The 23,945-nt window shown below is 28.1% G+C and overlaps 1 protein-coding gene across 2 annotated transcripts; it reads right to left on the bottom strand.

Moving 5' to 3' along the window:
- Positions 1 to 295: 295 nt before the first annotated feature.
- On the bottom strand, positions 296 to 11,254 carry LOC127797376 (heat shock cognate 70 kDa protein-like). 2 transcript variants are annotated; one of them, XM_052330227.1, is made up of 4 exons: positions 11,035 to 11,254; positions 9,576 to 10,598; positions 2,826 to 3,029; positions 296 to 1,843 (listed from the first exon to the last, which is right to left on the bottom strand). In XM_052330227.1, the coding sequence occupies exons 1-4, from the start codon at positions 11,252 to 11,254 to the stop codon at positions 384 to 386; spliced, it is 2,907 nt and encodes a 968-aa protein (XP_052186187.1). In that variant the 3' UTR covers positions 296 to 383. The 2 variants fall into 2 exon arrangements, with proteins under 2 accessions (XP_052186187.1, XP_052186189.1); XM_052330229.1 differs by lacking the exons at positions 9,576 to 10,598; positions 11,035 to 11,254 and having other exon boundaries at positions 296 to 489; positions 862 to 1,843; positions 2,826 to 3,045.
- Between the last annotated feature and the right edge of the window lie 12,691 nt (positions 11,255 to 23,945).

Raw genomic sequence — 23,945 nt, forward strand, 5'->3', positions numbered from 1 at the left:
TAATCTGCGAGGCGAAAGAAACTAGCATGCTGTGTAATGCCAGCCGATCGACGCCCAATATATCCCAAATTTGTTGCTAATTAAAGGCATCATCTACAACATTTTAGCAATGAAATGTAACATGAAGTTTGAAAATTAAAAGCATATATATAATCACACAATGTCTATATACATATATATATATATATATCATTATGCAAAGTAACACCAACATCAACATGACAGATCAAAACCTTGAACAAGCAAAGCTAGAGAATCATTCTTCATGCAAATTGTTCATCAATATTTTTGCAGACATTAATAAGAAGGTAAAGGAACTTTGCTATGTCAAATATACCGGTCTCACTTGCACTTCATGATGGGATTGCAAATGTTGTCCGGATTTAATGCATCTTCCTGTATTCATAGAACTCGAGAGCCTTCTTAGCTTCAATCTTAAACTTCGGCTCCATATCTTCAGCCTCGTACTTCTCAGCCTCCTGCACCATTCTATCTATCTCTGCCTTGGACAATCTTCCATGTTCGTAATTGATGCTAATCCTACTCATTTGACCAGTTGACTTGTCCTTAGCCGACGCATACAAGATACCATTTGCATTAATCTCAAAACAGACAACGATCTTTGGAGTACCCGCAGGGGCCGGATGAATGCCATCAAGAGTAAATTGACCAAGCAAATTGTTGTCACTAACTTGTGTTCTCTCACCCTGGTACACTTCAATCACAGCGCTAGTTTGGTTATCAAACACTGTAGTGAACACTTTCTCCTTCTTGCATGGAATACGAGTGTTCCTCCGAATCAAAAATGACGTAAGATCGCCACGCACCGCCACGCCAAGAGACAAAGATGTGACCTCCAACAATAGTAGGTCATGAATCTTCTCAGTAGCATTTCCACCCAAAATTGCTGCTTGAACTGCAGCACCATATGCGACAGCCTCATCGGGGTTGATATTTTTGCACAATTCCTTTCCATCGAAGAAATCCTGTAACATCTGTTGGACTTTGGGAATTCTCGTCGAGCCACCAACAATAACAACCTCATGGATGTTGCGTTTGCCCATTTTAGCATCCACTAAACATTTGTCAACCTGCTCCATACATATCCTGAACAGATCCATGTTAAGGTCCTCAAATCTAGCACGGGTTATAGCTGTGGAGAAATCGATACCCTCATATAAACAGTCAATCTCAATGCTTGTCTGAGTAGTCAACGAAAGATTCCGCTTGGCTCTCTCACAAGCAGTCCTTAGTCTCCGAAGAGCTCTGGGATTCTTAGTTATGTCCTTCTTCTGCTTTCTCTTGAATTCCTCAGCAAAGTATTTCACCATTCTGTTGTCAAAGTCTTCTCCTCCAAGGTGAGTGTCACCAGCAATGGCCTTCACTTCAAACACATCGTGCTTCATAGTCAAAATTGAGATATCAAAAGTCCCCCCACCAATATCAAAGATAAGCACATTTTTGTCATCATCACTACCCACTTCCATTTCCAATCCGTAGGCTATGGCAGCAGCAGAAGGCTCATTCAGGATGCTCATGACATTCGAGCCAGCAATAAATCCAGCATCCTTGGTCGCCTGGCGTTGTGAGTCACTGAAGTAGGCAGGAACGGTGATGACAGCGTTCTTTACAGCTGATCCAAGAAAGGTCTCTGCAACCTCACGCATCTTCAACAACACCATTGACGATATCTCCTCTGGAGTAAATTGCTTCTTTTCATGCTTGTAGGTGACCTCAATCACGGGCTTATCACCTGAACCATCTACAACCTTGAAAGGCCAAAGCTTCATATCACTCTGCACTAACTTATCACTGAATCTCTGACCAATCAATCGCTTTGCATCTGCGAAGATCGAATAGATGCTATGTATATACCCATTCAAGTCAGCAGACAATGATTTGTGAGGATCCATTTGGAAATGGCCCATAATATTATTGCTGTTAACTAACACTATTGACAGTAATTTATTCATAGCTTATAAAATGGTCCAACTCAACCTAATCTGAACCAAAAAAAAAAACTTTCCCATCCTTAATCAATGCATGCATCGAGGTTTAACCTCTAAAGTCCATACCTACTATTTTGCAGCTATAATCTGTACCCATCTTATTTGATTTATACAAGATTGAGCAGTGCCAAATTAATTAGATCTAGTATCAAACCTAATTGGTGACTAATAAGGCTCCAAGTAATTTTATTTTTCTAATGGATATATTTACTCCTTTTAATATAATAAAGATCAGGAATAATTTGAAATAAATGCTCAATATGTTAGGTTCAGGAAAACAAATTATGTCCAAATCTGTAGTGAGGTTTATTGTGCTATACCCATACCCATACAGATTTATATTCCCCACCTACTTGGATGGAGATTGAATCAAAAAACCCACATTCCGTGATTATATTGTCATTCATACCCTTATACATGGGAGAAGATCCAAACAACTTCAACCCATCTAGGGGCACAAGAAAGTTCTTTTTTTATAATAAAATCTATTCTTAGGAATTTTTTTATGTGGCCAAGGACTAGAACAGAGCATGGAAGATATGTCCGATGCAGTGTCTAGTCTAAGGTGCCATTGGAGTGGATAGGGATGCATGCTGCTTAAGGAATTTCAGATTGAAGTGTGTTTGTTTCATGTTAAGACATTGTTGGGAGGGAGAAACCATTACTTAAGAGTAGAGAGTTTATCAAATGCCAACCGAACACAATACATTGGGAGCTTGCCGATGCAAACTCCAAACTGAAACAAACACACTGCCACGCATGGAGAGATAGAAAATGATTAAGCACCGAGAGATGGTAAATGATTGGAAGGCTTACCGAAGATGGTGTTGGTGGGGTTCATGGCAACCTGATTCTTGGCGCCATCGCCGATGAGGCGCTCGGTGGCGGTGAAAGCCACGTACGACGGCGTCGTCCTATTACCCTGGTCGTTCACTATAATCTCGACCCGTTCGTGCCGCTGCCGCCACACTCCCACGCACGAGTACGTCGTGCCCAGATCGATCCCGATCGCCGGTTCCCCTCCATTTCCGGCCATATTTTCCTCACCAGCTTAGGAAACTTCCCCAGAGCGCTACAGTAAGTACACTGAACAACTCTCTCTCTCTCTCTCTCTCTGTTTTATAGAGAAGCTTTGGGAGTTCGTGTGGACGGGAACTGGAAACGTTCAGTCCTTCATCTCTGGTTGGCTCCACGTTCTCAGGGGTAATTTAATTCATCTCTTATAGAGTTACAAGAGGTGAGTAGCGATGAGCTTAACAGTTTATGTGAAAGTATATTTATTCGGAGGAAATGAAAGAGAGTACTTAATAAATTTTATTTATTTATTTATTTAAATAAATATATATATAATGTTAATTAAATATTTTTATATAAATTGTCATAATCATCATTATTTATCTTTACTAAAAATTAATAGCATTACTCTTAGAAATAAGAATTTTAAATTTAATTCGGCCACCCAGCATATACAACTTTAAAATATATTCGCATATATATAGATACATTATTACCATGTATTTATATCTATGTATATATATATATATACAAGGATTTCAAAATCGTTATAAGCTTAGAGCATCTCAACACCAAATTTGGTGTCAAAATACACTCCAATGAATATATTAATTTGATATTGAGCACAAATTTCAATCACCAAATTTGGTGTTGAGTAAATAGTATAATACCAAATTTAGTGTTATATTATTTACTCAACACTAAATTTGGTGTGTTCAAGCGCCTTCCAACCCCGAGATCCGAGTGTAATGATTGTAGTCGCATTCGTCGCGACTGTCGATGAGAGCGACGCGACCATCGATGATGGGCAGACGTGTTCGCCTTGGCCGTCTGTGATGAGCAAACGTGTTCGTTGCCGCTGCGAATGATGATACACACACACACACATATATATATATATATACATACAGACACATCACACACACACAGTTGGAGAATAAGAAATTGGCGGGGAAACGATCGAAGAAGAGGGTTAGCATTCATGCCGAAGAGCACGATATTCACAACCGAACCCCAACATTCAAGGGTGTTTTAAAGCCCCCAAACCCAAGAGTTTGGGGGAGTTTGAACATACTAGAACCCTGGGCGTCGAGTACAATAATCACTACAAAAAAATCGGTATTTAACAGCGGTTTTTTTTCCATTTAGCGGTGGTTTTTAACCGCCGCTAAGTCAGCCATCGCGAAGCGTTTTACGGCGATTTTTAGCAACCGCTAGAATAACCGCCACTAATTTTAAATAAGTGATTTAGTGGCGGTTCTAATAATATTTAGCGGCGGTTTGAAAACCGCCGCTAAAAATTTTTAAAAAAATTAAATTTTTAATTTTAGCAGCGGTTTCAAAACCGTCGCAAAAATTAATAAAAAAAATTAAATTTTTAATTTTAGCAGCGATTTCAAAATCGCCGCTAATATTTATAAAAAAATAAAATTTTTAATTTGCCATTGCAGACCAGCCCGACCCGCGCCCCGACCCGTGCGGCCCGCCCCAGCCGCCCTCCCACCCAACCTTTGCGCACCACGTGGCTGCTTGTGCGCACGCCACGTGGCAATGCTGGAAATTTAATTCCCAGCGCACTTTCTCCTCCCAAGTTTCGATCTGCGAATGACTCCTTGACATATATGCACATATATGTATTATATACTAATCTAACAACTAAAAATTATATTTTTTAATATATATTAAAAATATTTATTAATTGATTATTTTTTAAAAGAATAATAGAATAAATAAAAATAAATTAATTGATTAAAAATAAAAGGAAGATTAAAATTTTTTGATCTTAATATATTTTATAAAAATTATTAAAATTTTATATATTAACATTTTGTTAAATTTATTTTTATTTTTTTAAATTATATTTTTAATGAATTTTGCTATTAATTTAAATGAAAGTTTATATTTATTTTTAAGATTTTATATTTATTTAATTTTTAATTATTTTCTTAAACAAAATTTAATTTTTTTAATGAAAATAATGAATTTTAATATTTCATATTTTTATTTAATTTTAATTTTAATTTTTTTTCAATTTAGCGGCAGTTTTCAAAAATCGCGGCTAAATTTAATTTTTTAATGAATTATTTTATTTTATTTTTAATTTTAAATTATTTAATTTTTTTAAATTTAGCGACGGTTAATTTATTTTCTTTTGAATTTTGCTACGATTTTTGAAAATCGTCGCAAATATTAATTTAATTTTAATTTTAAATTATTTTATTTTTTTTAAATTTAGCGACGATTTTCCAAAAATCGCCGCTAAATTTATTTTCTTTTGAATTTTGCGGCGGTTTTTGAAAATCGTCGCAAATATTAATTTAATTTTAATTTTAATTTTAAATTATTATTATTTTTAATTTAGCAGCGATTTTTCAAAAATCGTCGCAAAAAATAATTTAATTTTTTTATTATTTAATTATTTTTTAAATTTAGCAACGATTTTTTAAAAATTACCGCAAAAAAAACATGTTTTACTAAATTTTGCGGTGATTTTTTGAAACCCCCGCAAAATTTTAAAGAAACCGCCGTAAAATACCATGTTTTGCGACGATTTTTAGAACTGTCACAAAAAAATCGCCGTAAAATATTAATTTTTTTGTAGTGAATGGTGGTTGTGTTTGTTGCAGCTGTCGGTAGGAGCGACGCAGCCGTCTACAATGATAAATGGTCGCTTGCTATTGTCATCTTCTCCTCACCATGGCCACCGTCTTCTTCATGTGAGTCGTTGGTGCCTGCTTGGTGTGTGTGGGATGGTTGTGTGTGCCATGGAAAAGGTATTGTTGGAAAATAATATATGCAAAGAGTAAAAAAGATGGGTGTGAAGAGCAAAATGTAAAATTTTAATAAAAAATGTGTCTAGATAGCAAAAGATGTGATTACAAATAGAATTTTCCTTTTCTTTTTTATTTTATTTTCAATTTTGCCCTTCCTACTATTACTCTAAAACAAATTCCTCTCATTATATCCTTTATTACTTTTATTATATTTTTATAGTTTGATTAATAATTAAAAATATAAATTAAATTATTATAAAAAATATATATTGTTACAAATATTTTATTAAGATCTATAAAATGAATATAAATTGAATATATTTTAAAACATTTAATATATATTATAAATACCATGTTATTATAAAACAAAATAACTTTGTTTATATAAATTAAAAATTATTATTTTAATAATTACTTGATAGAAAGATAATATTCTTAATGCAAAAGCTTAATATTATAATAAAAAATAATAATATTTTTATTAACTTAAATTAAAAATAAATTATGAAAATAAAAAAAAATTAAAACAACAACAAAAACAACCGCTTAAAAATAAAATACTTTATATACTTAATTCTAAACTATCATTTAAAAATTCTAAACTACCAGTTAGTTGTGAAATAAGTGAGAAAAAAATATGTAGATAAAAGAAGGTAAGAAAATTAGTTGAAATATTAAGTGAAAAAAATTATGAGAAAAATAGTTACTTTGATTTAAAATATTAGTTGAAAAATGAGATGGATAAATAATTATAGGTGAATAAACAATTAGTTTGATAAAAATCAGGTGAAAATAATAATTAAAAATTAATTAGAATAACATATTTTGTAAAAAAATTAAAAAAATATGAGAGTAATTATTAATTTTTTATAAAATGTGACAATTATTTTTAATAATAATATTTTATGCTAAAGAAATTAATTAATATTATTTAAATAATTATTTATAAAATATTCTTTAAAGATGTTTTTTGTACTAATTTAGTGTTGAGCCCATTAGAGTGAAAAAAAATTTACTGTAAATTTTTTTTTTTTTGACACTAAAATAGTATCAAATTTAGTGTTAAACATTGAAGATGCTCAATTTGGTGTAGCTAATAATTTGAAATATTCTGACACCATTATACAAATAGGTTGCCTTTGTAGTAGTGTTGTTATTATCAGTTGAAAACAAAGGGGTGAAGCACAATCAACAACAATATAAAATGGTATCTGAGTAAAATTCATTTGTCACCGTGCGCAAGTTAAAGTATGACCTCAACTCCTAGAAAAAATAAAAATCCTCATAATAATAAAGGCGTCATATAATATGGGTAAAAAGAGTGTTAGGCCTTGTGTGAATACACACTGGCGGAGCCACATACAACCAAGGGTGGACAACTGTCCATCCTGCATTTTTTAAAAAAATTATTATATATAATAATTTAATATTTTATTAAAAAAAATTTCTGAATACCCATCCTGAATTTTTAAAAAATTTTGAATTTTGGATATATTAATCGATGAAGATAAGGGTGTCGGGTGATTGCCTCTTATTCCCAAAAATCACCGGTCACCATGGCTGGTGGCAATTCCCAGTGCATTTATGCACATTGGATTTGGCCAAAAGTTTAAGTTTATATTTATGAAATTTTGCCGTTAGATTTTATTAATTTTTTGAATATATTGGTAAATGAGAATAAGAGTGTCGAGTGATTGCCTCTGATCGTCTAAAACCACTGATCATGGTGTGGCTGGTGGCGACTGCTAGTGTTTTTTTCAGTATTACCCAAAAATTAAAAATAAGATATATGAAAATTTGACCTATTTTTCTTTTGTATACGTTAACCTCTCTTGACTATTTCTTTAACTATGTTTTAATTAAAGAGATTAATTTTTTTTATTTTTTATTACAAATTTGTCAATTACATATTTAAAATTATGACAGAAAACATATTTTTTATTCTGAAGTTTGTCAAGATTCGACTATATAATTGAATTGGATATTAATAATTGAATGACAGTCTTTCATTAAGTTTATCAAGACACGACTGCGCAATCAAATTGAAAATTAATGATTGAACGACAACTTAGTTGTGTATATTGAAAAATAGATATTTAATAACATTAACAATGATGTTATTATGTGACATTATTAAAATATGAAAATACGTCGATTGTATAATTTATTGATATATATATATATTTATATTATATTATTTTTAATTTTTTTATATTATTTAATTTTAGACAGAATTTAGAGTTTAGAATTTAATTTTTGCCACCCTACTTAAAATTTCTGGCTCCGCCAGATAAATTTACTTTTAAAATATATGGATCTATAATACCTTTTTGTTATAAAATTATGTTTGTCCAAGTATATCTATGTTAAATAAATTATATAAAATGACTATCAAGTCACAAATATATGGAAAACCAAAAATGATACAATTAGTGAGATAGGGTAACAACAAAAATCACATATCAAACCTTAAACCTAATTATATGAAACCCGTTATAAGAATTTTAACTTTAGTGTGTCATTTTTATTAATATTATATTATATTATACATCTTCTATATATATAATATAAAACTCACAACCATATATACATACCATCTAGACGCCTAGATTTTGATGAAAAAATTACATTAAGTAATAGCTTCTATATTATCCTGATTTGTATTGCTTTAATGCATAAACAGAAAATAGCAGTTTACATCAAATCAATGGCATGAATAAAACAAAATTATAGCTAAATACGATGATTATGCTTTTTAATTTTTCGGCGCCTTAAAATTGACGCTGCTATAAAGACCATGTAGGATGTTGCAGGCATTTTCTGTATAAATGAACAGCATTGTATATATGGTGCCCTTATATTAATTAGTAACCTTTTCTAATCTGGTTTTATTTTGATTTAATGTTATACTTGAATCTGCAATTGGGAAGGAACCATTCATAGTACTTCTGACCAAACCCTTATGGCAACTTCTCACAATATAGGAATTATATATGGTCCCATCGCATAAATTAGAGGAAAACCAAAGACCAAACAAAACAACCTTCCTGTAAAAGAGCTCCTAATAGCATCTGCTGCTGCTAAACCCTAAACCATGCATGCTGAGAATCTAACACCGTCCAACCTGCCAGCGATGTCAAAATTAATTACCTATCCCATTGGTACATCTTGGCTACTATGGGGTTCCAAACGTCTTCCAAATTATGCTTCTTTTCCTCAAAATCATCTATCTCTGCAAATTGTTTGCAATCCAACCACTGAATGGCCTCATCAATTGCGCATTTTGTCTTCATCTTGTCAGCCGGTGACATCTTGGAGGTGATCTTATGATCCTTGATAGTGTCTTTCAGCTTGTACACAAAGAATTCAAGAGCATTCTTAGCTTCAATCTTCTTCTTAAACTTCTCATCTTCAGCCTTGTATTTCTCAGCCTCCTTCAACATTCTGTCTACCTCTGCTTTGGACAATCTTCCATTTTCAAACGTGGTGATGGTCATCCCACTCATTTGACCAGTTGCCTTGTCCTCTGCCGAGACATGTAAGATACCATTTGCATCCATCTCAAAACAAACATTGATCGTAGGCACACGAGCAGGGGCAGGAGGAATCCCACTAAGACAGAAATTACCAAGGAAATTGTTTTCGCTAACACGTGTTCTCTCACCCTGGTACACATCAATCCGAACCTGAGTCTGGTTATCTCTAACCGTAGTGAAACTATCCTCCTTCTTGGTAGGAATACTAGTGTTTCTCGGAATCACAACTGACATAACACCACCAAGAACTGCTGTGCCAAGAGATAGAGGTGTGACCTCCACCAACAGTAAGTCGCGAATCTTCTCAGTAGCATTTCCACCCAAAATTGCAGCATGGACTGCAGCACCGTAGGCAACAGACTCATCGGGATTGATACTTTTGCACATTTCCTTTCCCTTAAAAAAATCTTGTAACAGCTGTTGCACTTTGGGAATTCTTGTGGAGCCACCAACAAGGACAACATCATGGATGTTGCGTATGTGAACATTTGCATCCATTAAACATTTCTTAACCTGCTTCATGCACATCCTGAAGAGATCCATGTTGAGATCTTCAAATTTGGCGCGAGTAAGGGTTGTGGAGAAATCAATACCATCATACAAACAGTCTATCTCAATTTTGGTCTGAATAGTCAACGAGAGGATCCTCTTGGCTCTCTCACAATATGTCCTTAGCCTACGAATAGCTCTAGGGTCTCTTGTTATGTCCTTCTTCCACTTCCTCTTGAACTCCTCAACAAAGTAGTCCACTATTCTGTTGTCAAAGTCTTCTCCACCGAGGTGAGTGTCACCGGTTGTGGCCTTCACTTTAATGACACCTTGCTTTATGGTAAGAAGTGAGACATCTAACGTACCACCACCAAGATCGAAGACAAGCGCATTTTTGTTTCCATCACTACCCGCTTTCGTTTCCAACTCATAAGCAATCGCAGCAGCAGTGGGCTCATTCAGGATGCTCATGACGTTCAAGCCAGCGATAAACCCGGCATCCATTGTCGCCTGGCGCTGTGCGTCATTGAAGTAGGAAGGAACGGTGACAACTGCGTTCTTAACATACAATCCAAGAAAGGCCTCTGCAGCCTCGCGCATCTTCAAGAGCACCATTGATGATATCTCCTCTGCAGCAAATTGCTTCTGCTTATCTCTGTAAGTGACTTCAATCATGGGCCTATCCCGTGGACCAGCTACAACCTTGAAAGGCCAAAGCTTCATCTCACTCTGCACTGACTCATCACTGAATCTCCGGCCAATCAACCTCTTAGCATCTGCGAAGGTTAAAAGATGAAATGCATATACTCATGCATTGATGCTTGCTGATACAGCTGGTATATATGCGAATATACATTTACAAAATGATGCATAAATAATAAATGTTTATGTTAACTAAGACCACGGACAGTAAGTCATTCATATCTCAACAACTTAATTTTGTCCATCCACTCAACCTTAATCTTAACAAATTAAGAAAACGTTTATCGGTCTACTTTTTTGCAACTATAATCTGTACCCATCTTGTTTAAGAAATTGTTTTCTATATGACTATGAAAAAAAAATATTCCTTTTCTTTCGTTGACATCAGGAATCAGAAAGACTAGCTACGTAACTTGGGAAATTTAACTTTTTCAATTACAGAATGTATGAAGATATCGTTTTCGAGAAGCTTTAAGAAGGAAGAGATGGGTAAGTGATTGCAGGGGTTACCGAAGATGGTGTTGGAGGGATTCTTGGCAACCTGATTCATGGCACCGTCGCCGATGAGGCGCTCCTCTTCAGTGAACGCCACGTACGAGGGCGTCGTTCTATTTCCTTGGTCGTTGACAATAATCTCAACCCGTTCATGCCACTGCCGCCACACTCCCACGCACGAGTAAGTCGTTCCCAGATCGATCCCGATCGCGGGCCCCTCTCCATTTCCGGCCATTTTTGCCTCACCAGCAGCTAACAAATTAATTAAACAGCACCAGATAACTCTATGAAATTAAGAAGCCTCTCTCTCTCTCTCTCTCTTTCTCTGTTTGTGCTTGTTGAGGAGAGAGAGAGATTTATAGAGAAGCTTTGGGACTAGGTTTGAAAGGGAATTGGAAAAGTTCAGCCTTTATTTCTGGTTGGCGCCCCGCCCGTTCCCAGACCACCCCCTTTGAATTCTGAAAGTACTCGGATTAAAAAAAATTAGGAAAAACTAGTATTTATATAATTTTAAAAATCTTAATTTTATTATTATATCGCGTCCATATAATTATTGTTTACGATTTTTTTTTAAAAATGTATTTTTAGCAGTCCAGCAGAGACCAGAGTGATATATCATATATGTACGTTAGGATGATCCTTAAAATTAAATAATCAAAACATATATAAAAATGTCAATGAAATTAATATTAATTGCGGGACATTTTCAATGAGATAATTGACTTCCATGTAATCAATTAATTGCGGGACATTTTCTATGAGATGATTGACTTCCATGTAATCAATCCAAATCATCAAATTTGGTTTTTCTTTTTTAACTTTCTTAGGGATAGGTTCATTAACGTTAAAAAAAAACATTCATATTACTTTCATAAATAATATTCAGTCCATCATTCATTCTTTATCTCATAAATCACTACAAGAATTTTGAATTTTAGCGACGGAATATTTCCGTCGCTAAATTCAAAAATCCGTCGCTAAATCAATTTAACGACGAATTAGCGACGATTTTATTCCGTTATTGAAACAATTGTAGCAATATTTTTTTTGCGACGGATCCGTCGTCAACTTAGGGACGAAAAATTTTCCGTCGCTAAATTTTTTTTTTTAAATTTAACAACGAAAATTTTCGTCGCTATTTTTTTAAAATAATTATTAAAAAAATTAAAATTTATTTTAGCAATGAAATATTTCGTCGCAATTTATAAAATATATTTTTTATTCTTAAAATATAAAATTAAAAAAATGTTAGCGACGGAGTATATTCCGTTGCTAAAGCATATTTATAAATAAAAAATAAAAAATAATAATAATAATTAAAAAGATAAAAAAATAAATAATAAACATAAAATTATTAAGAAAAGAAGATAAGTATTTAATACTTAAATATTTAAAATTTAAATATAATCAAAAATAGACTAAAATTAAAATATTAACAAACATTTCTAATAATTGACTGAAAATAAATAAAATATTTAAATAAATAAAATAACACAAAAAAAAAAGCATACAAAATATATGAACAGCAAAAAATATCTAAAAAATAAAAAGTAAAATAAATATCTAAAAAATAAACATCAAATAAATAAAAAATTAAAAAAAAAAAAAGCATACAAAATATATGAACAGCAAAAAATAAATAAAAAATAAAAAGTAAAATAAATATCTAAAAAATAAACATCAAATAAATAAAAAATTAAAAAATAAATATCTAAAAAATAAAAATAAACATCAAACAAATTTTAAAAATAAAAAGTAAAATAAATATCTAAAAAATAAAAAATAAAAAATTAACCTGGGCGAGGGCGAGGGCGAGGGGTTCGAAGTGAGAGACGCGGACTAGGGCGAGGGGCAGCGAGCAAGAGTAAGCCGCAAGCGAGGGCGAGAGAGAGGCGAGGGCGATGCAGCAAACGAGAGTGAGAGACCGAGGGCGAGCAGCGAGAGACGAAGGCGATGCAGCAAGCGAGAGCAAGAGAGCGAGGGCGAGGCCGCGAGCGAGAGCGAGACAGCAAATGAGAGGCGAGATCGAGCGAGGGCGAAGAGCGACCGAGAGCGAAGGCGAGAAAGCGATGGCAAAACAGCGAGGGCGAGGGCGAGGCTGCGAGCAAGAGGCGAGATCAAGCGAGGGCGAAGCAGCGAGAGTGATGGCGAGACAGCGAGCGAGAGGCAAGGTCGAGCGAGGGCGAAGCAGCGACCGAGAGCGATGGCGAGATAACGAGGGCGAGGCAGTGAGCTAGAGCGGGGGGAAGGCGAGGCAGTGAGCGAAAGTGGGGGCGAGGGCGAGATGAGAGACAGAGAGGGTTAGAGATTTGGGGGAGGGGGGATTTAGGGTTTTTTGGGGGGAAGGGAGGGGCAGGGGGGATTTGGTTAAGAAAAAGGCGAGGAGTTTCCTGCCTCTTGGATTTTTTTTTAATATTTATTAATAAAATAAAAAATAATATAATTTATAAAAATAATAGAAATAATTATTTAATTGATAAAAATAATGTAATTTAAATAAAATTTTATTATTAAATAATTTAAATAAAATCTTATTGTAATTATCTAAAATTTTAATTATATTATAAATTGAATAATTATAATAAATTAATTTTATATATTGAATTATTTATTAATAATTTGTTATCTTAAAAAATTAATTTTTTTCTATAAATAAAAATTATACTAAACGAATTTCAAATTACTGAATTTCATCTATAACTTAGATACAAAATTAAAGAGTACAAATAATAAAGAGATATATTTATTTTTTTCTTAGTCAACATTAATGTTTTATACATAACACTTAAAGTTTAAAAATAAAAATTAACCCCTATAATTTTTTTATAATATAATTATTAAGGGAGAAAACCATTCCATATCTTCGTCTGAAAATTATTCCAGACTTTTCTTGATACTCTGTTATCCTAATCAAAACATTTCATTTCCCTAGTTGTTTATTATGAATGACTTAATTGTATATTTAATTGTGTTACAATGTCTATATATTAGATAGTGACATATGATATTGTTATAAGTATAAGACACAATGTCATCCATATATTATGGTTTTAAATTTTTTAGTTTAGCAAAAAATTCTCCTATTTATAAAGAAAAAGATATTAACAAATAGCTCCTAGACATCTTCTTATATAATGTAATCCCTCAATATTGTTTTATTTTTATAATTTCTAAAATTTAAAATAAAGAAAATTTCAATAATATTATGATTTTTAAACTTTTTATTTATTTTTCAAATGTAGTGTTTGTTTACATTTTGTACACATTTAATAAATATTACGGTTTTGTACACAATGTCATCCATATATTATGGTTTTAAACTTTTTAGTTTAGCAAAAAATTCTCTTATTTATAAAAAAAAGAATTTGACAAATAGCTCATAGACACCTTTTTATATAATGTAATCCCTCAATATTGTTTTATTTTTATGATTTCTAAAATTTAAAATAAAGAAAATTTCAATAATATTATGATTTTTAAACTTTTTATTTATTTTTCAAATGTAGTGTTTGTTTATATTTTGTACATATTTAAGAAATATTATAAATAATTAATTATTATACATTTAATATATTTTTTATTTTATACACATGAAATATATTAATTGATATAGTTAGAATTTAGTAATATTATGATTTTTAATATTAATATATTTATTTAAATTTTATAAATTAATTTTTTATTAATTTGTTTAAATGTATATTTAATTTTTTATAAAATTTAAATATTTATAAATTAATTGAATAAAAAAATTAAAAATTAAAGCGATGGATTTGGACATCCGTTGCTAACTTTAATTTTTTTTATTTAAATTAATTTTAAATTTAAATTTTTTATTATAAAATTTAACGACGAAAATCCATTTCCGTCGGTAAATTTTAATAATAAAAAATTTAAATTTAAAATTTTATTTTAATTATTTAAATTAATATTAAAATTAATTTTTTATTTTTAAATTTTGCGACGGAATTTATTTTCCGTCGCTAAAATTAGTGACAGAAATAAATTCCGTCGCTATATAATTTTTTTGTTTGTTTTTTTTATTATAATTAAAATTTAGCGACGAAAAATTATTTTCGTCGCTAAAATTCGCGACGGATTATTTTTTCTGTAGCTAAAAAAATAAATTTTTTTATTTTTTATTTTTTTTAGAGACGAAATTTTATTCCGTTGCTAAAATCCGTTGCTAATTCTCAAAAAAAAAAAATTAATCCATTGCAATTTCGTCTCTATTCCGTCACAAAATAGCGACGGACATTCCATCGCTAAATCCCGTTTTTCTTGTAGTGTTAATCCAATTTAAGTATTGCAAACAATTACCAAAATCTTATAAGAGACGTAACACTAAAACTCGAGAATTTTAAGTTATGTTCTCTTCGTATTTTAATTTTTAATTTTGAGTTTTAAATTCATTTTCAATTTTGTGTTTTGAGTATTTGTTTTGAAATTTTTAAAAACGCATTCTTTTTGTCATTCTAAAAAATTATTTTTCAAAATAGAAAACTAGAAAACACATTTGTTTTGAATTTTTATAAAATATTATTTTATAATATTTTATTTAAAAAATTTGATTATTAAATAATAAAATTAACTCTTTTTAATATAATATTTTATATTAAATATTATTATATATAATATGTGTAATACACTTACTAATATACTATACCCAATATATATTTTTAATTATAATATATATACAATACATTTTTAAAATTTTAAATAAATATAAAATTTTATTTTCTAAATTTAAGAATAATTTTTTTTCTTTTTCTTTTTCTATTCTCTCTAGCTCCTACTTTTTCTCTGTCGCTAATGACTAACATCGGTTGGAGATTTACACAATCAAAATCTACCATTAGAAAAATCAAGTCAAGAGGGTTAACATACATAAAAATAGACCATATTTAATAGTTAGATTTTGATAGATTTGATTTTTAATTTTAGACAAAACCTAAAAAACGCAGTCAATTGTCACTAGCCACTGTGGCTAGTGGTTTCATGGTCGTCGATGGTTGTTTGGATGTTACTTGGCTGGCCGGCAATCGTTTGGATGTTGCTTGGCCAGCTGAGAGTCGTTTGGATGTTGCTTGGTCGGCCGACAATTATCAAGCCATCATTGATGAGCAATCCCGCCATCGATGATGAATCGAGTTTGTTCTTCCTTATCATTTTGAACTTCATTAAGTTTTTGTTGTAGTCTGTTTTTTTAAAGCCTTATGAACCTTGTTTTGAATGGGAGTATCAGATAGCGGTTGTATTTTTTATATATGTTTTGTGTTGTATTTTTATTACTGTTTTATGTGTATAGTTAGTTAGTTAGTTCTTTTGGTCAGTTGATAGCAGTAGTACTTAACAGTTAGAGCAGGGCACCCTTTATGTATTTAATTAAAGCTGTAAGCAGCTGTGTTTCAATCAATTGAACAAGGTTTTTTTTTATATATTTCGTTTGTCTCAATATAAATTACTCGAGAATCCTTGTTTAATTGGACGTTTTTTAAACAAATTATTATAAGTTTAGCTAGGCGTGACCAGCTTTCTTTTCTTTCTCATGTTTTAACCCCAAAAGAAATATAAAAATAAAGAAATTCAAGAATTGAAGCTTGGACGTACGATGGCAATATAAACGATTGATCTAGATTTAATTTGACTACCCAAGTATAACTGATAACACCATCATCAATTATGACTCTTAATATTACTCTTTTTCTAATTATCAAATGTGTCATATGATGAAAGGACAATATATATTACAATATATATAACCTTTTTCTTTCTTTTTTTTTTAGGTTTGAAGCTTTTTTTTTTTTTTTTTGTCAATGTACCATTATGAGCACCTCTTGCTGTTCGATCCCATGATTCTAGTAAAAGATGTAAATTAGGGAACCCAGTAGCTTATTTCTATCCCTAGTCTCTCTCCGCTGATGTGAAGACAATCTGACAATTTTTTAATTTTTAGAATAGCCCTAGTTACTAAGCTTTCTCCCGTGGCTATGGCTCAAACACAAAACATGAGAGCCCAAAGAATAATACCCAGCAATTCTTCCTTTGCAAATTGATGTATGTCCTGGGTAAGTTTGAAGCTGTCTGAGCTATACAGTATGTGTACTCTGTCCAATAATTAACTATTTAAGTGTCTTTTAGTTCAACTTTTGTTTTTAATTTTTATTTTTAAAACTTTATAAATAAAAAAAAAGAACGACATTTAATGATTGGGAAAATTGCACTCCGCATGCCTAAAGTTTAGATTTATTATAAAAACTACTCTTTAACTTTTAGAAAGAGAAAATGTAAAGAATGCTCCTGACTTTTATCACAAGATTGTGGTTACTACCACCATCAAGTAATTGTTTAAAAATTTTAAGGGAGTTTTTGGTATAGAAGAAGTTTTTGTATTTTTGAGAATGTTAAGTTAGAAATCTATATCTTTATATTTGATATAATTTTTTTAAAAACAAATCTTGAAAAAATAGTATTCTCAATATTTATTTTTAATCAACTTTCTCACAAAAAGATTTTCATAGGAATTGAGAATCTTGGATTCCCATGGATTAAAGAAAGTTTTTAACAAATACAAAGACTAAAACACTTATAGTTGCATTTTCATATATATTGACTTTCATGTGTCCTAAGCTCTATTAGTAATAGCAATTGAATGCTTTATATATAAAATTCTTTAAAAATAATTAAAGTAGATATTCTTACAAATATATACACATAATGTGTAAAAAATGACATTTTTTTACTTCCTAAAGAGCTTATGGTCCCAATATTTTATATATTAAAATAAATTTATCATTTTTAAACAAATAAAATAAAGATAATTTTGAAAAATAATATGAATTCTCAAGAATGTTGCATTTAAATTAAACATAAGAATATAAGGTTGCGTGTTCTCTTTCCGTTTTTAATTTTCAGTTTTGAATTTTAAATTTATTTTTAGTTTTATATTTTGATAGTTTATTTTTAAAAAATTAAAAACATATTTTTTTATCATTTTAAAAGATTGTTTCTTAAAACAGAAAATTAGAAAACACGTTTACTTTAAAATTTTGAGAGAAAATATTTTATAATATTTTATTCAATGAATTTGATTATTAAATGATAAAATTGATTCTTTTTAATAAAATTTTGTTTTTAAAATAAAATAATAAATTTGATTAATAAATTATTGACATTTGAGTGATAATTTATATTAAATATTATTATATATAATATGTGTAATATAATTAATAATATACTATATGTTATCCTATTTTTTAATTATAATATAGATATACTATATTTTTAAATTTTAAATAAATATATAATTTTCTTTAAAAAATTAAGAATATTTTTTTCTTTTTTTTCTTCTTTTATTTTTTTCTTTTTATTTTTTAGAGTCAAAACATGAAAAATGCATTGTGTTTTCCATATTTTGGATTTAGAGATTGTTTTGGCTGAAAATAACCAAAATTTTTGTTATTTTGGGTTTCCTTTATAAAAAAATTTCTTGTTTTTAAAAATATATTTTTGAAAATGATCAAGTAAACACATTTTAATAATTTTAAAAAACTGAAAACTAAAAATGGCTTGAAAATAATAAAAAGAACATAGTCTAAGATTTTTAAAAAATAATATCCAACATTTCTAAGAATGTTTAAAATTAATCAAATATAAAATTGCATAACCAAGAGCATTCTCAAGAATCATGAATCTTAGAGATTTAAAAAAATTTCTTATACCAAACACCCAGTAAAAGTCTTTGCTAATTTCAACCTAAATGTGTACAAACATTCTAAAATATCGTTATGAACTTGTAATGTCTATTTTACCTCTTTGATTAATGGCCAAATTAACATTAATATACTTCGACAACCACATATAGAGGTGCGAACATGGATCTTGATTGGTAAAGAAAAAAGATACGTGATTGTTAATGAAATATGACTATTGTTTGAAGGTGTGACGAGTTAAAAGTGCACTTAGTTTTAAATCTAGCTACCATATGAATGGGTGGAGATTAAAAGTTTTGGGTCGAGCCATTTTTATTGTGTTTTTTTTTTTATTTCTATGAATACTTCAATAGTTGATTAAATATAGTAAAATTAATTGGGTCTTGTGGACATATTTTTTGTATAAATACCAAAACGAAAAGGTGTAATAAATATATTTTATGAAATTACAAGGGAAATTGGTTCAAATTTTAACAAACGTATGTGTTCCCACTATAATTTATTTTAGAAAAGAAAGGGAAACAAAAAATAATTAAAAATTTATTTCTAAAATATGAGAACAAATTTATCATTTTGTATTTCAACGTAACGCCACACACAAACAAAGAGGTAACTTTTGTTATTTCTAAAATGTAGAGATATTTTATGTCATTTCAATAAATTTCAATAGTGTTGTTTACATTTTACCATTTTGACAAAATTACCACTAAAATGAACCCAAGTTGATACGTATGACAGTAATTAAATCTCACTAACCTTTCTTAATATTGCTAATTTTAAATGAACTTCGATTGCTTTGATTAATTTTAGTAATTTCAATTCAATTAATTAAACCAATTTTTAAACATTTTAACTTTTTTTGGTTTTATTATCTATAAATTTAATGAATTTGCTTCAGTTATCAAAACGAGATTAATAGAGTGGTTTCTTACATGTCCAACAACTCTTGAGGCAAAACGGGAGTTATTATTCAGAATAAAAAAAAAAGAGAGAGAGAACGAGAGCATAGAGAAAAAAATAAAACAATTAAAATTAAAAAAACATATTAAAGAATATGTTAATTTTTTGTTCACTATTTGAAAAAATAGTTTTTTTATTTTTAAATAAAAATAAAAACTAATAGTAAAGTCCTATCCGGTGCCATGGCAAGCATCAAATCGAATTCATGGCAGGAGGGCGACAACATCAAATAGTTTTGGAAAATTCTATCCGCAACTCGTGAAATTGCTCTTCACAACCCATCCCATGCAAAATGCTTCACCAATTTTAACTCTAATTATAGCATAGAAAAGAGAGAGAGACTGGGTCGGTTTCCATGGCCGACCCACACACACATATCTATATCTATATATATATTATAACAAAACAGTTGCCAAATTTTTTTCTCGCCCATTTTCAATTTCTATTTTAATATTTTATTATGTTTTGTTTATTTTAATTAAGTCTAGATTTATGAAAAACGTATAGTTCTTGGAAACTGTACATAATTTTTTTTAACTAAAAATTACTCAGAGAATGTGTAAGCATGGTATATAAAGAGACAATAATATCTAATTCATATTATTAATTCTTAAAAATTAATATAAAATTTTAATTAAAATAAATTATAGAAAAATGAGATTTTTTTAAATCGGAAGAAATTTTGAGATATTAAGTAATACTATCGGGTGCCAAGTAAATTTTTTTAAAAAATAAATTAATTTTTTTATTTTATTTCCCATAATTTATCTCTCATTCTCTCTCAATAAAGCCACCACTCAAAACTCTAAAACCCTTAATTAGTTTCAAAATCATACAAAAAAAAGTACAAATCATATATATTTTTATGTTATTACTTAATTTTAAAAAATAATTAGTTGGTAGGTTATGTTAAATTAGTTATTTAGGCAAAATTGAATTATTTTAAATAAGTCGTTTAAGTTATTTTGACAAAATTAATATTTTGTATAGGCTATTTATATTTATCACATATTGTCATATTTCTTTTGAAAATTTTATTATGTTTTATATTTTTATTATTGACAGCAGGAATATGTAAAGTCATATATGGATAATTAATTCTAAAAATTTGATTATTATAATTTATATAATTAATTGATTATTTAAATTATATTTATTTATATATATATATAGTTTAATTAATTTAAATTTATTTTTTAATAATTTTAAATGTTATAATTTTATATATAACTTAAATATTATAATTTTATTTTTTCACTTTTTTTTTTATTTTTAAAAAATTTGACCTATCTTGAATGTAGTAATTGATTGTCAGGAGAAATATGTAAAGTCATGTATGGATAATCAATTTTAAAAATTTTATTATTGTTATTTATATAATTAATTAATTATTTAAATTATCTTTATTTTATATATAATTTAATTAATTTAAATTTATTTTATTATAATTTATATATAACTTAATTAATTATTATCATTTATTTAATTAGTTTAACCATATTTTCTTATTTTCAATCAATTAGTTTTAACCATATTTCTGGTTTGTCAATGTAAATGGATTTTGTGTAATAATTTAATTCTTTGGAAGTCATCCCAGCATTAAAATTTATAATTAATAGTTATTTTTTAACTTTAAGCTTTCTAAGAGAAATATGTAAAATCATGTATGGATAATCAATTTTAAAATTTTGATTATTATCATTTATATAATTAATTGATTACTTAAATTATCTTTATTTTATATATAGTTTAATTATTTTATTTTTTTATAATTTTAAATGTTATAATTTTATATTTTAATTAATTTAATTTAATTTTAAATTTTAAATGTTATAATTTTATATATAACTTAATTGATTATTATCATTTATTTAATTAGTTTAACCGTGCTTTTGGTTTTCAATCAATTAATTTTAATCGTGTTTCTGGTTTGTCAATGTGAACAGGTTTTGTGTAACAATTTAATATTTTGGAAGTCGTCATAGCATTAAGCTTTCCAGTTAATAGTTATTTTTTAACTTTATTTTTTTTGTTATTTTCAAAAAAATTTGACCTATCTTAAACGTGGCAATTAATTGTCAGGGAAAAGATGTAAAATCATGTATAGATAATCAATTTTGAATATTATAATTTATATAATTAATTAATTATCTTTATTTTTTATATGTGAGTTAATTAATTTAAATTTATTTTTTTAAATAAGTCATTTAAGTTATTTTGATAAAATTAATATTTTTCTATATATTATATATATTATAACAAAACAGCCATTCTTTTCCTGCCCATTTTCAGTTTCTATTTTGATATTTTATTATCTTTTATTTATTTTTTTTCTTACCCAAAATAGAATTTTTATAGATCATTAATTAAGTATAGATTTATAAAAAACGTATAATTCTTGAAACCTGTACATAATTGTTTTTAGCTTAAAAGTGTTTGGAGAATGTGTAAGCATGGTATATGAAGAGACAATAATATCTAATCCATATTATTAATTCTTAAAAATTAATATAAAATTTTAATTAAAATAAATTACAAAAAAATGAGATTTTTTTAAATCGGAAGAAATTTTGAGATATCAAGTAATACCATTGGGTGCAAAGTAATTTTTTTAAAAAAATAAATTTAATTTTATTATGTTTTATATTTTTATTATTGACAGGAGGAATATGTGAAGTCACATATAGATAATTAATTTTAAAATTTTGATTATTATCATTTATATAATTAATTGATTATTTAAATTATCTTTATTTATATATATAGTTTAATTAATTTAAATATATTTTTTATAATTTTAAATGTTATAATTTTATATATAGCTTAAATATTATAATTTTATTTTTTAACTTTTTTTTTTTTGTTATTTTCTTAAAAAATTAACTCATGTATGGATAATGAATATGTAAAGTTATGTCAAAGTGAACAGATTTTGTGTAACTTAATTTTTTACAAGTCGTTTTAACATTAAGACTGTGTTCTCTTTATTTTTTAATTTTTAGTTTTGAATTTTGAATTAATTTTTAGTTTTCTGTTTTGATAATCTATTTTTAGAAAATTAAAAACAAGTTCTCTTTATCATTTTAAAAAAAATATTTCTCAAAATAGAAAATTAGAAAACGCGTTTTCTTTAAAATTTTAAAAATATTTTTTTAATAATATTTTATTCAATAAATTTGATTATTCAATAAATTTGAAATATTTAATATTAATATATTATTAAAAATATATATACATTTTAAAGTTAATGAATTTTGTAATATTTTTTCTCATTACAATAATAAAATATGAATAAATAAATATGTTTTGAGTTTAAAGTTTATTTTGGATAAACTCAAAATAGGTTTTTTTTGTTTTGAGTTTTCTTTACAATTTTTTTCTTATTTTCAAAAATACATTTTTAAAAACAGTAAAAAGAATGCATTTTCATCATTTTAGAAATCGAAAATAAAAAATAACTTGAAAACAACAAAGAAAACGCAGTATAAGTTTTTCAGTTAATAGTTTTTTTTTTTCTTTGTTACTTTCTAAAAATTTTGACTTATCTTGAATGTTGTAATTAATTATCAGGAAAAAGATGTGAAATCATGTATAGATAATCAATTTTGAAAATTTGATTATTATAATTAATTGATTATTTAAATTATCTTTATTATATATATAATTTAATTAATTTAAATTTATTTTTTTTATAATTTTAAATGTTATAATTTTATATATAACTTAAATGTTATAATTTTATTTTTTAATTTTTTTTGGTTGATTTTTTAAAAATTTGACATGTTTTTAAATGTGATAATTGATTGTTTGGAGGAATATGTGAAGTCATATATGGATAATCAATTTTGAAATTTTGATTATTATCATTCATATAATTAATTAATTATTTAAATTATCTTTATTTTATATATAGTTTTATTAGTTTAAATTTATTTTTTTATAATTTTAAATGTTATAATTTTAAGGTTTTAAGGTTTGCAATGTGTTAAAAACAAGTCAAGTTAGTATAGTGTTTAAGATTTTAAGGTTTGCAATGTGTTAAGAATGACTATGTGCTAAAACATGTTCTAACGTGTTATGCTCATATTTCTCAACAGTAAAAGTCTGATCTTTATTGAAAAATTGAAAAGACCGAAATTGAGGAGAAAATTGTGTTTCATCAATTTTTAGAATTTAATATCTATATTTGTAAAATAAGTTTGGGGGTTCCTAATATGTATGATGTAAGTACTAATTAATGACATTATATTCTAG

Source organism: Diospyros lotus, chromosome 3, assembly GCF_014633365.1.
Source record: "Diospyros lotus cultivar Yz01 chromosome 3, ASM1463336v1, whole genome shotgun sequence".
Taxonomy (NCBI): Eukaryota; Viridiplantae; Streptophyta; class Magnoliopsida; order Ericales; family Ebenaceae; genus Diospyros; species Diospyros lotus.